Raw genomic sequence first — 17,232 nt, forward strand, 5'->3', positions numbered from 1 at the left:
TGGTCTCATGTGTCTATTGCACATTTGAAATGTGTCTGGTATACCTGAAGAACTGAATATTTTATTTATTGATTTTCAATAGATCTATGTGGCTGGTGGCTACTGTATTGGACACTCAGCTCTGGGACAGAACTGTAGGCTGCTAAGTTTCCCAGAGCCCAAGTACATCAGCCCCAGCCTGATGTACTGTGAGAAGGGCAGCCACGTGGACCAGCTCTCTGCACTCAGCCCAGTGATAGGATCCACCAGAGCTTCCTCAGGTAGGTCTCCCAGGGCGCCAGAGAGCTCAGCAGTGTGGGCCCCCAACAGATCCCATCATTAACTTCCCCCTTCTGTAAACGCACCATCCTTCAACTGCTCCCTACCTTTGTAGCTGGAGCAGGCAATCTTGAGGGAGGAGCCAGAGTAGCTAGTCTGGGGGCAGGCTGTTGGGCCTGGAAGGGCTGAATGAGACACCTCCTATACCCACCAGCCTGTTCTTTTGAATAGTGAATCGAAAGTTTCTCCCTGGAGTTGGGGAATAAACATGTTTTTCAAACAGCATAGGGTGTGGAGCCTAGAGTTCAGGACAAAGTCAGGCTCGCAGTGGGGCCGGCTGGAAGTGATCTCATGTCTATCTTCCCTTTCCTCTGAGTCAAAGAACCCTGCTATTTATCTAGGCACACAGCTGTCAGAATAAGGGGCCACATTTCCCGGTCTCCCTTGCAGCTAGATGTGGCCATGTGACTAAGTTCTGTCCCATGACGGATAAGCAGAAATGGTCTTCACTGTCAAACAAGTGTCTTTAAAGAGAGATGCGCCCTCTCACGCTTCTTTCTCCTTCCTGCTGGCTGAGATGCACACCCAGTGCAGGGAGGTAGCGTGGCCTTCTTGAGCTGTGAAGAGAAGCCTGGCTGAAGGGACGGTAGAGCTCAAGGTAGAAATGCCAACTAGCTCAAAACAAGGGTTTTTTGTGACATTTAGGGAAGGAGAAAACAGGGCTCCCCAAAACTTCCTCTGGTTAAATAAGTTGTAGCAGATCCAAACTTTGACCCAACTCTTATGAGCTGTTAACGTTTGTCAGAAGCAAATCTTTATTCATTGAGTCATTCACAGAGTGTGTGCCATAAGCCCAGGCTGGTGCCAGGCATTGGGGATGCAGCAGAAAACAGGACACGTAAGAGTCTGTGCCCTCACAGAGCCTTCATTACCATTCCTGGCATTTTATAGCTCAGTATACATTCTAAAGTGTTTTTACAGTCACCTCCAGTCAAGATGGCATTGAGTTCATGCTTTAAAAATAGCCTGTTCCTCAACCAGAACCCTCACACACTGCAGATGGAAAATGCAAAATGGGGTGGCCACCTAGAAAAACACTTTGGAAGTTTCTTGTAAGGTCAAACATATACTTAGCTTACTGCCCAGTAATCCCAGTCTTACATATTTACCCAAGAGAAATGAAAACATGTCCACACAAAGACTTGTGTATGAATGGACGTAGCAGATTTGTATATAATAGCCTCAAACCAGAAACAACCCAAATGTCCATCAATAGAAGGATGGATAAACAAATTGTGATAAATTCACAAACAAAATACTACTCAACAGTACAAAGGAATGAAGTATCAGGGACACAATATGGATAAATCTCAAAATCACTATGCTTAGTGAGAGAAGCCAAACACAAAAGAGTATCTACTGTCTGATTCAATTTATTTGAAATTGGAGGAAAGGCAAAACTAATCCACAGATAGAAAACAGATCAGTAATTACCTGGGGCTGAAGTTTGGGGAAGATGATTGATGGTAGAGGGTCACAAGGGAAGTTTGGCAGGGGGTGATGGAAGTATTCTTTTCTTGATTGTAATGGTGATTACAGGACTATAGATTTATCAAAGCTCATTGAATTTTACACTTTAAATTGGTGCTTTTGCTGGATATAAATCATGCTTCAATAAAACTGACATAGGAAAAATTAACCACGCTGTCCATGAATTAGTGGGAAAAAATAACCTCTGTTTATACACTGCAATAATATATAAATTATGTTTTTAAAATAAAATTACATAGCCAAACTCACAAATATGGTAAACTTCTCTTTGGAATGGAAAGGGCTGAGAAATACAAAGTAAATGGAGGCTGAAGCCTCAGACCTGCCAGGCTCAGGACCCAGAAGTGACTAGGAATTCAAGTCCTACAGAGTAAATGGGACCAAAAGGATCCTTTGAGAACTGGACACCTAGCATCAGACTCACTGCTTAAAACTGTATCTTGGGTAACAGGGGGAACAATGCAGATCTGGAAAGTGGGACCTGAGCTAAGCCACCCTGACTCATTAATTTCCTGTGTGACATCTCTGATATCACTCAGAACTGAGAATCTTGAACCACATTTAGGAAGCCTGGTTTGGGACTAGGGTCCCCAGGGTCTGGGTTTAGACAACTGCAAAGGAAGAAAACGGACAGAAAGATTCCTCTTAAAGACAAGCCTATGAAGAAAACTGACATTCAGACAGTCAGTAAACTCAACTCTTAACAAATGGATTCCTTTGTGATAAGTGCAAATAATAGAGCAATCTGGAAATGACTCTAAAACAAGTTTAAGATTTTAACAAAGGTAAAGGCGGGAATGACTTCCTTTCCTATAAAAAGGAAAAAGTTATGAAGTAAAACAATTAACTATTTTTGGGAAGATTTTATTTATTTATTTTAGAGAGAGAATGTTTGCCTGTGTGCATGAAGAGGGTAAGGGGGAGCAGAGGGGGAGAGAGAGGGAGAGGGAGAGAATCTTCAGCAGACTCCACACTGAGCATGGAGCCCACTCAGGGCTCAATCCCATGGCCCTGAGATCATGACCTCAGCCAAAACCAACGGTCGGACACTTAACCAACTGAGCCACCCAGGCTCCCCAAAACAGAATTAACTATTGATGTGAAAAAGAAACAATGAGAAATATTAAAAATGAAAAGTATCATTATTGAAGTGAATTCAGATGGAATAAACTCTAAATCAGACATATTTGAAGAGACGATTAGTGAATTGATAGATATTCCTGAGTAATTCACCCAGAGAGAGAGATAATGAAATGGAAAATATGAAAGAACAGTTAAGACATAGTAAATAGATGGAAAGATTCCAACATATGTGTAATAGAAATTCTAGAAGGATGGAATAAAGGATGTCATGGAGGTACAATATTTAAGATATGGTGCCTGAGAATATTTCAGAACCAAAAAGAAAGTTCTCAGATGAAAAACACATACCAATGGTTAAAACAGGATGGTAAAAAAAAATAAATCTCAACCAGAAAAATTGTAATGATAGAGCAGAATGTCAAAAATAAAGAGAAAAATCTTAAGAGTTACAAAAGAATAAAGACAAACTGCCTATGAAAGAAGGCCAACTGAGCTGACAGCAGATTTCTCATCAACAGCAATGGATGACAGAGACGAGAGAGTAATACCCTAAATGTGCAGAGGGAAAAGCAAGATCAGGGGTGCCTGGGTGGCTCGGTCAGTTAAGCGTCTGCCTTTGGCTCAGGTCATGATCCCAGGGTCCTGGGATTGAACTCCACATCGGGCTCCTTGCTCAGTAGGGAATCTGCTACTCCCTCTCCCTCTGCCCCTCCCCCCGCTTGTGCTTACACTCTCTCTCTCTCAAATAAAAATAAAATCTTAAAAAAAAAAGAAAAAGAAAAATATTTTAAAAAAAGAAAAGCATAATCGACCTCCCTCAATACACAGCTAGAGGAACACTGAAAAAGAAGAGCAAATTACAGACATTTTCAAACTTTCATAGATTAAGAAAGTTTACCACCCATACCTTCATTGAAAGTACATTAAAGCATGTACTTCAGCAAAACAGAAAGTGAAAGAAGAAAATCACTGAGTCAGAAATTGGTCAAATATATTGGTAAATCTACTTAATTTCTGATCATATAAATATTAATTTTTGTGAAAAACAGTATAATTAAAATTCTAGACAGTAACAAGGAAGATGGGGTGGGGGGCAGTTCAAATGATAGTTACATTGTTAAAGGGGTTGTCTTGTCAAGAGGAAAATAGAGATACTGAAAAACTTTAGACTGTTAAGAAAATACGTAGTTAAATAAGTATGCTAAAAATTAAAATAAAACCACTAAAAGAAGTGTGATTTATAGCCTTCAAATAAGTGGGGGAGGAAAAGAGATGGGGTTCTAAAAGAACACTTTTTATCAAAAGTCAAGAAAGAAGGGAAAAATTAAACTAACCACACATGCTCTTCACTCAATCTCAAGGCAATAGAAAAAAACACACATAACACACACACAAAATAAGATGGCAGAAAAGAAAACCAAATAAATCAGTAATCACAATAAATGTAAGTGGGCTAAACTTGTCTATTAAAGACAGAGACTACCAGATGAATCTAAAAAAAATAAATAAAAATCCAGCTATAAGAGATACTATACCTAAGACAATGACACAGAAATGTTCAAAATAGACAGAAAAATATATCCCAGGTAAATACTAACCAAAGAAAACTGGTCTAACAATGGTTAATATCAGGCAAATTAGAATATAATGCTAAAAGCACTACCAAGGATGAAGTCAGTCATTATATTCATGATGAAACCAAGAATCCCATCAAGGTGAAAACTCATGAACTTAATGCCATCCCTAGAATTTGAATGGAATCCTTTTGCAGCTACATTTATTCAAGGATTGATGGTTCATTAAACTGAATCTTTGCGCAGGCTTAAGTCCCTTAATGTGGAAAAAGATGAGGCATGAGGACAAAGGGAGATTAAAAAATAAGGTTGCTTACTAAATTATTAACCATAAAGCTATGGGCTAAATCAACATAACTGCAACTAGAACAATAAAGGCCTAGCATACCCTAAATCACTTGTGGTACATTTGCATATTAAATTAGAACATTTATGTAACTGTAGCCCAGAAAATGTTCTTTATTAAAATGTGCCCACAGTTAACACTTTCAGAAACCAAACTCATGTGGCTCCAAATGCAACTCAGAAAGCCTAACCTTCTCTTTGGGGCAGGAGTGCAAAAATAAAAGGGCTGAGTTGTGGCTGAAGGAGAAATTGGAGGCTCAAGAAAGCTAGGGCATTTGACAAAAATCACATTTGACGACCTTGTAGACAAGAAAGATGAATGAGCTGGATGAGGCACAATTAGGTAAATTTGTCTTGGGCCCCAAAGGGCAGCTGATTAATAGATGCTGTTAAGCAGGGGAGAGTTCTTAATTGTAGAGTTCTGTACGCCAGGCTCAAATCCTGGGTGCCTCATTTATTTACCAGCTGGGTGACCTTGGGAATTTTTTTATTTCTCTGGGTATCATCTCCCCAGAGAGAGATAGCTGCCCATTTCAAGGATTGTTGTAAGAAGTAAATGGGATAACTCATTAAAGCACTTGACATACGTAATAAGCACTCAACAAGTGATACTTCCCATTCTCTAGAATATGGAGAGAGTTCAGGAGCCAACTGTATGATGCAGATTTCAGAGTTTGGTGACATAGAGTCCAACAGTGTAAAACAGCAGTTAGTAATTTGGGCTGCAATATTAAGAGCGTATTCTTGATATTGAGAGAAGTGATAGTCTGCTTAACACTAGTCAGACCCTATCTTGAGTAGTGGTTTCATAAGAAGCCGTGTTTTTATAGGGACCTAGACCAATGGTTCTCAAACGGTGGTCCCCAAGACCAGCAGCAGCAGCAGCATGAAGGAATTTGTTATAAATGCAAATTATGGGGACCCACTCCAGCCTTATTGAATCTGAAACTCTCGGAGTGGGACCTAGAAATGTACGTTTTAACAAGCTAATGTTAACCAACATTAGCATGATTCGGATGCATGCTGAAGTTTGAGAACCACTGACCTAGATAGACATACATGTTAAGGGTAGAAGCAGATCTCACAACCATGTCTCTTGAGTCCAGTTGAAGGACCTGAGATGTTCAGCCTCAAGGAAAGGAGATGTGACCAATCAAAACAAGGGTCAGAGAGGAAGAAGGAGGTGACTTGTTTCTCCATGCCACTCCACTGATGGTTCCCATCAAGCATGGAAAATGTGGGGCAATGAAAATAACACGGTGGGTTAAAGAAAGTGTTCTTGTCGGCAAGTAATTGACAACTGACCCAAATGGCCTAAATCGTAAGAGGTTTATTCACCGATGACAGGAATGCAGGGGTAGGGAAGTTCTTAACTGACTAATTCACCAGATCAACCACATCCTCAAAGACCCGAGCTTTTCCCGTCAGTTGCTTCCACATCTCAAGTGAATCAGCCGCTCGCCGCATGGTTGCCCAATGGTATAAGAAATTCCCAGCATACATGCTCAGACACTAAGAAGCAGAGGAAGAAAGTATGACTTCCTTGCACCTCCTTTTAAGAAATCTTTCCCAAAGGGGCTCCACTCTCCCTCCAGCAGATGTCCCCTCAAATTTCATTGTGAACGTAACACACCAGGTGACATGACACTTCCTGAGCTAGTCCCCAGCTAGGATAATGGAATTGCGAGCATTGGCTTGGACCAGGGTTTATCTACCTCTTCTGTGCCGTGGACCCCTTTGGCAGCCTGGAGAAACCTAGGGACCCCTTCTCAGAAGACTATTTTTAACTGCATAAAATAAAATGATGGGATTACAAAGGAAACCAATTACACTGAAATACGGTTTCCGAAATATATTTTTGAAAACGTGTGATATAGGAATAAGCTCGCTTCTTTATTAGTGCATTAAATAACATATCCTAGCAGCAAATCTAATAACAACCATAATTTTGAAGTAGTGATGAGTGTGAACAATGTTCTGAGATACTGTAATAACTTTTGTGATATGAAAATATTTGTGATTTCTATTGGGGACAAAGTCACAAAGTTACTACTAACACTACTGTGGTTTGTTGCTTACATTCATAGTAGAAGGAAATGCTAAATTTGAGTTGGAGGTTAGTGAAAATAGAGATAGAGGGTTTTCTTCCCCCCACTCAAGTTTGTGAATCCCACACATACCATCCACGGCCCCTGATTGGGGTGATCTATGGACTCCACGTGAAGAGCCTCTAGCTTAGATTAATCGAGACCCACACGCTAGGGCTGGGAGTGGGCAAGTCTTCACTGAGACAAGTGGCCTCAAACAAGCATGGATTCCTAAGCTAAGTCAGGGCTAAATCAAGCAAAACAAGAAGTGGGAGTGGGGAGGGAAATGGCAGAGCATCGTGGAGGAAGAGTGGGGTGGACAGGCCTCCAGGGTCTGCTCCTCAGAGCATCAAGGACTCCTTCAGAGGGAGAGCCCTCCGCACCACCAGGAGACCTGGTCAAGGCCACTCAGACCCCGCATGGTGCACATACCAGGATTCCCTCCATTTTATTTACTTTTGTTTCCTGGTTGGATTTTGAAAAATATCTCTATGCATATCAAGTTACAGGTGTAATACTCGTCCTTTACAAATAGCCAGCCTACTGGGGTATGTCCCTTCTTTTCCACTCCTTAGAAGCAACCACAGCTCTCAGCTTGGTGCGTGTCTTTTCAGACAACTTGCTATACACGCATGAGATCCCAACGGCTCACAAGCGAGCATGCAGGGAAGCTTGTGGGCAATGCAGATTCCTGGGCCCTGCCCTCGCCTGTGTGGGTGAATGAAAGCAGTTTCAGAGTGCCAATGCTCATTTCACGGTGTCCCTTTAAATTCTCCCTCAAATTTTTTAAGATTGTCAAGGTTTTTGGGGAGACGTGCCGAGCAGTTCATAGAACTGTATCTGGAGAATCATCACCTGTAACGGGGAAGCATTAGAAATAACTTAGCTGTCATCAGTAGGTGAGTCTTAGGGTAATTGTGGTGCATCCGTGTGCTGGAATGCTCTTTAGTGAGCAGCCAAAATGAGAGCTGGTAAGAAGCAAGGCCTGTTGCATGTGGTTAAGTGAAACAAACACCCACTCTTATATACAAAGTATTATTATTTTTTTAGTTATGTGTGTCTATTTCTTTAAAGGATCATATGGTAGAGTTTTTCTCCAACTACCATCCGTTGGCCACCTCCATCAGAATCCTGTTGGACATACAGATTCCTGGGTTCCACTCTAGAACACTGGGTCAGAATCCCCAGGGATGTAGCCCCCAAAACCTGGGTTGCTCACAAGCTCCCCAGACTCAGATGCCCAGGTTTGGGCGAAGTGTGGGCCTGGGAGGGCAGCAGACCCCACTCATTTCCACGGTCCCTGGTGGGGCTCTTGAGTCCCGCCCCCCCGGGACCAGGCCCCCATCATCCCCTTCCCCACCCTCATTCCTCATTCAGGGGCTGGGATGATTTTGGACCTGGCCCTGGCCCTCTTAGGTAGCTAGTCACATAGCCAGCACTTGTCAGGACTAGGAGTAATAGTCAGTCCTTCCCTGAACCAGGAGGGCCAGCCCCTGGTTTGAAACTTACTCGACACACTCTCACCTCCTAAAATGGGCATTCCCGCCTCACACTCTGAATCCTGGAGTAAAGGACCAAGAAGGGGGAACAGAAGCCTTGTTCCTACTGTCAGTTACCCCATCCCTACCCCGCACAGGGCAGAAAGGGAAGCTCTGGGACAGGGTCAGCAGGGGAGCCCTGAGAGGGGCACTGAGGGAGGGCCAGGCATCCAGGGTGTTGGAGGGGTTGGGGCCAGAATTCAGGGCCTTGGAGACCAAGGGAGCTGAGGACTAGAGGTGCAAGAGTATGGGAGCTGAGCAAGAGTATGGGAAGATGTCCCTGGCCAGGGGTCTGCTCTCTCTCTCTCCATCCTGGGAACCACCTGGGGGTACTAGCTATTGGTGTGGGCAGGGATCTGAAGGCCAAGAGGGGGCTGGGACATCTGAATTTATAACAAGCACACCACCACTCTATTCTGCTTCTTTTTTTTTAATTTTTAAAGATTTTTTTTTAAAATTTATTTGTCAGAGAGAGAGGGCACATACACAAGCAAGGGGAGCAGCAGGCAGAGGGAGAAGCAGGCTCCCCACTGAGCAGGGAGCCCGATGCGGGGGTTCCATCCCAGGACCCCGGGATCATGACCTGAGCCGAAGGTAGATGCCTAACCGACTGAGCCACCCAGGCGTCCCACCGCCCTATTATTCTTACGGCGGGACACGAGGGGGACCACGGCCTGCTCCTAACCTGGGGGTGTGCAGAGGTTTATCTGAGACTTTAGGGACAGGACTAAGTATGATTGTTAGGAACTTCCCTCCCCCAGGACTCATGTTTCTCTCTTGCCCTTCACACCCACCTCCCCAGGCTGCCCTGGGGAGAGGCACAACTTGGCTCTGGCTTCCATATAAAAATCATACAATATTAATAGGAGTCAGAATTTCCTGCGGGCCTCCCATGTGCCCGGTGTGGGCTCAGGGGCATGGTGCTGTAGTTGGAGGCACCCCTGTTCTCTCAACAGATTTATTGAGATATAATTCACACACCATACAGTTCACCCATGTAAAGTGTACAATACAGCGGTTTTTAGGATATCCACAGAGTTGTGTATCCATCACCACGGTCAATTTTAGAATATTTCAATCACCCCCAAAAGAACCCCATAGCTATTAGCAGTGACTGCCCACTCTCCTCTCCCCTGGCCCTGGGAGCCACAGTCTGCTTTCTGTCCCTATGGGTATTCCTATTCTGGACATTTCATATAAATGGCATCGTACGATATGGGACCTTTTGTGTCTGGCTGCTTTCTCTTAGAATAATGTTTCCAAGGTTCATCTATGGTGCAGTGTGTGTCAGTACTGCGCTCCTCTTTATTGCCAAATAATATTCCAGTGTCTGGACATGCCTCATTCTACCCAGCTGTTCGTCAGTTGATGGGTGCCTGGGTAGTTTCCACTTTTTGGCTATTATGCATAATGCTGCTATGAGTATTCATGCACACGTTTTGTGTGGACATAGGTTTTCAGCTCTCTTGAGTATATACACAGGAGTGGAATTGCTGGGTCACACAGTAACTCTATGTTTAACGTTCTGAGAACCTGCCAGACTCTTTTCCCAGGAGGCTGCATCACTTTATAATCCCACCAGCAGAGCACGAGGGTTCCAGTTTGGCCACATCTTTGCCAGCACTTGTTATTATCTGTCTTTTTGATTCACGCCATCCTAGTGTGTGCAAAGGCGTATCTCATGATTTTGATTTGTATCTCCCTGGGAGCCTCCCCATTTTACAGAAGAGGAAACTGAGGCTCAGAGACACGAGGAGCCTTGCTCGAGATCCTGAGGATGTCCAGCAAGCATGGATAGAGGCAGGATTCTAACCCAGGCCCTCCTGACCCCTGGGCTGCATTCCCAGTGGAGCAGGAAAACTCCCTCCAAGGAGATGGGACACACGCCCCTGGGGAGGCAGGTAAAATGAGATCCTGTGGGATCTCAGGATTTCCCATGGAAAGCCCTTCACCAGTGCCTGGTGCAGAGTAGATACTCAGGACCTGTAATTAGTGTTATCACTGGAGTGGGAGCCTCTACCCCCACCTTCCCAGAGGAATGTGGGCTTTTCAGGGCTTGCCTTACACTTGGGCATTTCTGGAGGAGACCATATTTGTTGGAAAAAAGGCTGGCTGCTACCCTGATAGGACCCCAGGTCATTGACCATCTAGTGCAGGGACACCTGGATTCGGCAGCAGGTCCCCAGCCCTGCTTCATAGCCTGCCTTATTCATGTCCTCAGCCAGCCAGCCCGCCAGCCTTCAACCCGTCCTTCCCCCCACTTGATTCTCCCCATCAGAAAACTGGGGATACACACTTCCCTTTGGGACTGCTGGGGAGGTCAGCGCAGGGCCTGGGGCACATTCAGTGCTCAACCAAGCCCTCAGTCCCTGCTCTAGAGGGAGGCTCACTCGGTTTAGCTGCAGGGGAGCTTGGGGACAGACTACTGCCCCGGATTCGGTGTGGGTGGTGCCCGTGGTTCCTGTAGGTGCCGAGGAAGGACCAGCTGGGTGTGCTGGCTGTGAGGGTTTCAGCTGAGAGCCCCAGAACGACATGCCCTCAGGCAGATTCTCAGCAGGACCACGGTGGGTGGGACTCTTGTCCGGGATGAGCTAAGGGCAATCCAAGCCCAGGGCATGATGGGAGAGGTGGTGATGTTCGGTGTGTGGGGGTGGGGGGGTGCGGGGAGTGGTCTGAACCTAGCAGAGCAGAGTTCAACAACTGGGTGACCTTGAGCAAGCTACTTAACCTCTCTGATGCTGTTTCCTCAACTGTAAGAAGGTGCTGGTGATACCCTGATGGGGGCAAAGGCGATCCTCAACGTGCCGTGCCTGAACCTCCGGCTCAGCAGACACCCCGGGAGTCTCATGCTCGCGCATCAGGACACGCGGGCGAGGATGCCCTTGGCAGTGTTGCTGAGCACCCAGATGGAAACACAAATTCTTGTCAACAGGAGAATGAAATGATAAGTTGAGTTGTGGGATATTCATGCGGTCATAAAAATGGACAAATTACAGACATGCAACAACGTGGGTGAATCTCACAGCGTGCTGCATGCCAGGATGGGTGTGGTACGCGTCCGGGCATAGAAAGTTCTAAATGATGGACAAAACTCAACTATATTGCTTAAGATGACATGCATATAAGTAGTAAAGCTGTAAAAAGAACATGAAGAATGTGTTTCCCTCAAAAGTCAGGGTGGTGGTTAGTCTCTGAGAGGGAGGAGAGTGGGTACGAGCAGGAAGACACACGGGCTGGGCTGGGGGGCTTCTGTTCCGAGTCCTGTGTTTGGTAGGCGGTGGCCTCACGTTTATTTGCTTTCTAATGTATTTATTGACAAAACAGTGTAGACATGTCTTACGCACGCCTCTGTATGTGTGATTATCTCAAAATCTAAGAATAATTCAAGCATCCGGTAATTGGCAAAGCCGGTTTCCCTTCGCCCTCTCTGTGCCCAGCCAACTCTTGTTCTGGGCCAGAGAGCAGGAGTGAGAAGCTGCCGAGTGAGGCTGGGTGTGGGCCGGCCCCTCCCCCGCCTCACAGCTCCAGACCCAAATGCCCCAGAAAGACACCGCCCGGAGGTTTCTTTAAACCGCTTTATTGAGGTTGGCTGGTAGTCACGGATTGGATCATGTGTACAGGGTTACCCCCATACCCCTGGGCAGAGCCCTCGGCCTCTCCCACATCCCAACTCCATCACTGAGGGGCGGCCAGAGGTTTGAGCCAGTTCCCAGGGGGTGTTGGGCCCAATAGAAATATTTACAAATTACCAGGGGGTGGGTGTCCCCTTAGTCGGGAATTGTGAGGGGAGTGGTATTGGGGGACCTTTGGCTCCCAACAGCCCCAGGCCCTTGGGTAGGTGTGGCATGGGCCCCAGGAGAGGGCTGGGACATTGGGAGCTGGCAGAGGGGGGCTCCTGGGAGAGCCTCGAAGACCCTCAAAGGGGTCCTGCTGGTGCAAAACTCTGCATAGGGCCACTGGGTCAGAGGGAAAAGGCCCTCCTTCAGACTTGCCACGTGAAGGGGCAGATTCCTGGTCCCCCCACCTCTGCGGAGGGTGGGACAGGGAGCTGTTTCTTAGGTATAAGGAAGCTGAACATGAAGGACCTTCCAGGAGTCAGTGGGGTGTCTCCCTCTCCTCCCAGGACCCCTGTGAGTGACCCTGTTCATGGGCCACAGGCCCAGGGCAAGGCTCTCCTGGGGGCTCCGTGCCCCAGTTCTTCGCCAGGGTAGAGGCCCCAGTTCTGCTCAGAAGATTCCAGTCCAAATTCGGGGAGGGGTCACAGTCCACACCCCCAGATTCAAACGGGGGATGATGGGAAAGGAGGGAGAGTAAGGCTGGGAGGCCCGGCTCGGGACAGGATAGGGGACAAGCAAGCAAAGCAAAACACTGGACTCCACTGAAGCTGGTGACAGAGAGGCAGCCTGGGCCCTGCATGGTGCCCGCCCCAGCATTTGGGGGGTCGTCCCCTTGGTGCCCTGGGGCCACCTTCTCCGAGCCAGGTCACCGCAGGGGTCTGAAAAGGGAGGGTTGGGCAGGGCTTACATGCTGAGCAAGGGAGTGGCGGGCAGAGGGCCGACGTGGTGGCCACAGGCAGTCTTGGGGATGGGGAGGCGGCTGGACCCAGGCAGTCCCGTCCCCAGCGGTCCAGCGGCTCCTCATGCACTCTGTACAGCTGTAGGGGCGCGGGGCGGGTGGGTGGCCGGGTAGGCATCAGTCTAGAGGCTGCAGGCCTCCTCGTCCACCGAACGCTTCCGCAGCTCCTTGCCCGGCTTTGGGGGGGGCGGGGCGGGCGCAGCGGGCGGGGCTTCGGGCAGGTGCAGGACCGAGTTCTCTCCGGGCTGCACCCGAAGGTAGGCCTTGACCTTGTGGTGCCGGGCCTTGCCGTCGCTGAAGTCGATGACACGGCACTCGTAGGTGCCTTCGTCCGTGGGCTTCACCCTTGACAGACGCAGTTTGTGGGAGATGTTGCTGCCCACCACCTTGACCACCTGGGGAGGGGACAGAGAGACTGACCTGGCCATCAGGCAGCAGCTGAGAGATGGAGAGCGCTGGTTCTGGGAGCCCGCTCGTAGCCCCGGGGCCCCAAAGACCACTCCCACAAGGGCGCTGGGAGGCTTGCGGGGAAAGTGAGTCAGATAGCAAAAGCAGAAACCACTTCAGTGTCCATCAACAGCACGAGTAAATGGGCGGTAGTCAGTTGATTTGATGGAACACTGCCCAGCGGTTAAAAAGCCGGAGCTAGGGGTGGGCTCCGCGACACGCGGGGAGGGAGAAGATCTCACAGCAGAGCCCCTGTGGAGCCAGGCCATTTCTGTAAACAAAAGCATAAAAACGCGCGGTCCTGGCTTTGGAGACACGTGTGTGTGTGTGAGCGAGAAAACAGACTGTTGGGAACGCGGGGGCCCCAGAGCAGTAGCTGTGTCTGGGCTGGAGGGAGGGCCCAGGACCCGGGGGAGACGGCAAAGTCAGGTCTCAGCCTTGTGTGAAAGGTTCGACTTGCTCGAACACACAAACAAACAAAAAAGAAGGCTGATCACAAATATATCAGGATACTAATAACTTCACACCGGTAGCAGGGAGCAAGAGTGTCCGTACTAGCTGTCATTGTACTTTGGCTCTTTACTTATTAATTTGATTCGGTTTTTAAATTTTTATTTTAAAATTAAAATACACCTCGTATGTGGGAAAGCGCATACAGTTTGACATAACCGTGTTCATGTACGCCTGTGTGACCACCGCCAAGAGCAAAGCATGGGACGCTTAGAACCTTCTAGAGCCCCCCTTGTCGCCATTCCTTATCAACACCCCCACCTACCCTGACTTTTGTCACTCTGGATTAGTTTTGTCTGTTCTTGAACTCTTTTTGTGTGTGCCCACTTTCCCACCAAGGAATATCAGTGAGACCACTCCGCACTATTGCCCAAAGCGCCGTTTGTGCTTTTTCACGGCTGAGTAGTATTCCATCGGAGACACACCCCACAATTTGTTCACCCAGCCCCCTGTTGATGCGCATGTGTGTAGATTCCAGATCAGCGCTCTTGTGAATAAACTGAGGGGCGGCCAGAGGTTTGAGCCAGTTTGATGAATGAAGAGAAAGGCATTGGCCAGTTTTATAAGGTATATCACTGTGGAAGCCCGGCGAAGGGCACAAGGGACTCTATGATCTATCGTAACTTTCTGTGAGTCCACAATTCAACATAGGGAGTTAAAAGTGGGAGGGGGGAGGTGGGCCTGGAGAGGAGAGGTGGGAAGGGGCGTCCATCCTTCCCTGGCCCCTTCTTACTTGCAGCTGAAAGGAGCCCCACCCTCCCTCCTGCAGCCCCCCACCCTGCCCAGACAGAATGGGGAGATCAGTCCCCAGCCCCGTGTCACTGACCTCACCACCTCCCTCACCACCTGGCATCACTGCAGGCTGCCCAGGCCCAGGCTGCAGCCGAGTGGGTGTCAGGCCTGCAGCCCCAGCCCTGAGCCCTGCTGGCCCCTCCTGCCCCGGAGTGGCGGGCAGGGCATAGAAAACCAGCTGTCATATTCTTGCCACAAGCCCCAGCTCTCGGAGGGGTGGGCCCTGCAGGTCACCCTTGCCATGAGGAGGCTGGGATACGAAAGAGGACAGTCTCCACCCGGGTGCGTTCACTGCAGACGTGCCTGAGCCCGTGTTGGGCATGCGCACATGCAACTTACAGTATCTCACTGACCTGCTCGGGCCTCCGGGCCCCTTTCATCTCCTCCAAATGCCAAGCTCTTTCTGACCTCATGCATGCTGGTCTCTCTGCCCCGGTGCTCTTCCCCACTTCTCTTCACCTGCTTGACTCCTGTCCATTTTCAATATCACCTCCTCCAAGAAGCCCTCCATCACAACCCCCTGTTTATCTTCTTCATAGCAGTCATTGTAGTTTGAGAACCATTTTACTTGTCTGTTGACTTGATTTTTGTTCCTCTCCCTGGCCAAACTATAAACACCACGAGGGCAGGGATGATACCCCTTTTGTTCATCTCAGTGACCATCCAGGGCCTTGTGCCCTGTGAACGACAGCGACATTTGTTGAATGAGTGCACTCACTCTAGGTCCTTCTCTCTCCAAGTGTTGTGGTACTCAGATATCATGCTTTCCAATTTGAGGTCACCTACACACGACTATACTCATTTTACAGATGGGGAAATGAAGTCTGGGAAAAGAGAGGCTTCCCGTGGGCAGTGAGTCAGCGAAGGACAGAGCTGGGAACTAAACCCAGGCCTGACTCCATGCACGCTACTCCTCCAAATGGTGTGACTGGTCCATCCACGGTCACCCAGAGCTGGCAGGGCCAGAGGGGGCGCGTCCCAGGCTCCAGAAGGGAAGAGGAGGGGTAGGTGGGCAGCAGCAAGGAGCCTGGCCCGTCTGAGCCTTGCAGCTGGCCGTCACCCCCACGAAGCAGGAAAACGTGGGCTTCTGGTAGAGCGGGAGGCATGAGGTGGGCCACAGGCAGAGCTCGCAGGAGGAAGCGGCAGGAAGCTCTCCCAGCCGCCCTCTTGGCGTGGGGCTGAGCACCAGCCTCCCCGGCCCCAGCTCGCGGCTGGGCGCAGCTGGAGGCCACGAGCCCCGCTGATGCCATCACCTCTGACCAAGGGCACAGGGAGGCCCTGTGGCCCTGCCATGCTCTCAGGCGAGTTAGGGGATGCTGTTGCAAATGCACAGCGGGGAGCGAATTACCTCAACATCTGTTTCCCTCACGGATATTAATTATCCTTCATTTGTCAACCCTACAAGGCGCTAATGGAGTAATAATGCGAAGCGCTGGGAGCAGCCGCTCCTAGGGAGGGAGCGCCAGACGCGGCCCACCCCTCCCGCCCCCAGACCCGAGACGAGGCCTGGACCCGTGCTCCCCGGGGCAATCTGCGCCCCCCCTCCCCTGACCCTGTCGGCCCCCCTCTGCCAGCAGACCCGGTGGCCCTCAGAGAAGAGAAGAGGAGGGAGTCGGGGAGGGTGCTGGGAGGCTGGGTCTGACCCCGACCAGTCGCCACACCCAGGCTCTTGGGACGGAGTCATCCTGCATCTGGGGGGCATTCAGCAGGCGCACGCTCTGAGCTGGGTGCTGGGGTCACAGCCGTGAGCCGGCCAGACCCCAGCCATGCTGCGTGGACTCACAGACAACCCAGACCCCACACGGAACCCGGCACCGCAGGGAGAGTCACACATGAGACACTGCTCTCTCCAGCCCTGGCGTCTACCCCTTTAAGCACAATCCAGAGAAGGCAAATAAAAAACCCATCGCAGCATTGAGAGTAGTGCTGGCAGCCAGTGTTTACAGAGCGCTTGATCACCACGAGCTAATGTGCTAAAAGCTTTGTATGTCTTTTTTAAGCCCTGCAATAACCCCGTGATGTAGGCCCTGCCAGGATACCCTTTGTATGGGTCAGAAAACTGAGGCTCGGAGAAGTAAAGTGATTGGCCCAAGGCCACCCAGCTGGGGACAGAGACATCTGGCGAGCCTCGCATGACCAGTAAACCACAGGGCTACCTTTTCACCGCCTCCTACCTCCTTCCCTAGGTCCCTAGCCTTCCTTGTCTTGGGGGAGCCCAGCCCATTCTCAGAGGCATATCCTGTGGGAGGGGGGCCCAACATCCTGCCCCAGCTTCCTGGGAGTGGAGGGCGCAGCCTCTTGGATCTCCTCATTCACTAACTGGGCAGAAAACCCTATGGCCCAGCCCTCCAGCGACACCAGAGAGGTCCAGGAGGGGAGGCGACCCCTGCGCCGCGGGCCTGGCTGTAAATCATAATCACGTCGGCACAGGCATCGACAGGCCTCTGCAGTGCAATTAAGCACCTAATTACG

At 49.2% G+C, this 17,232-nt stretch overlaps 1 protein-coding gene across 1 annotated transcript in view; it reads right to left on the bottom strand.

Moving 5' to 3' along the window:
• Positions 1 to 11,997: 11,997 nt before the first annotated feature.
• VSTM2L (V-set and transmembrane domain containing 2 like) overlaps positions 11,998 to 17,232 on the bottom strand; it is a 35,928-nt gene continuing 30,693 nt past the window's right edge. Inside the window, exon 4 of the mRNA XM_045804500.2 lies at positions 11,998 to 13,406. Coding sequence (XP_045660456.2) covers positions 13,134 to 13,406 — 273 coding nt within the window. The 3' untranslated portion in view covers positions 11,998 to 13,133. The remainder of the gene's footprint in view (positions 13,407 to 17,232) is intronic.

This window comes from Ursus americanus, chromosome 22 (assembly GCF_024610735.1).
Source record: "Ursus americanus isolate L20-20 chromosome 22, mUrsAme1.1.p, whole genome shotgun sequence".
Taxonomy (NCBI): Eukaryota; Metazoa; Chordata; class Mammalia; order Carnivora; family Ursidae; genus Ursus; species Ursus americanus.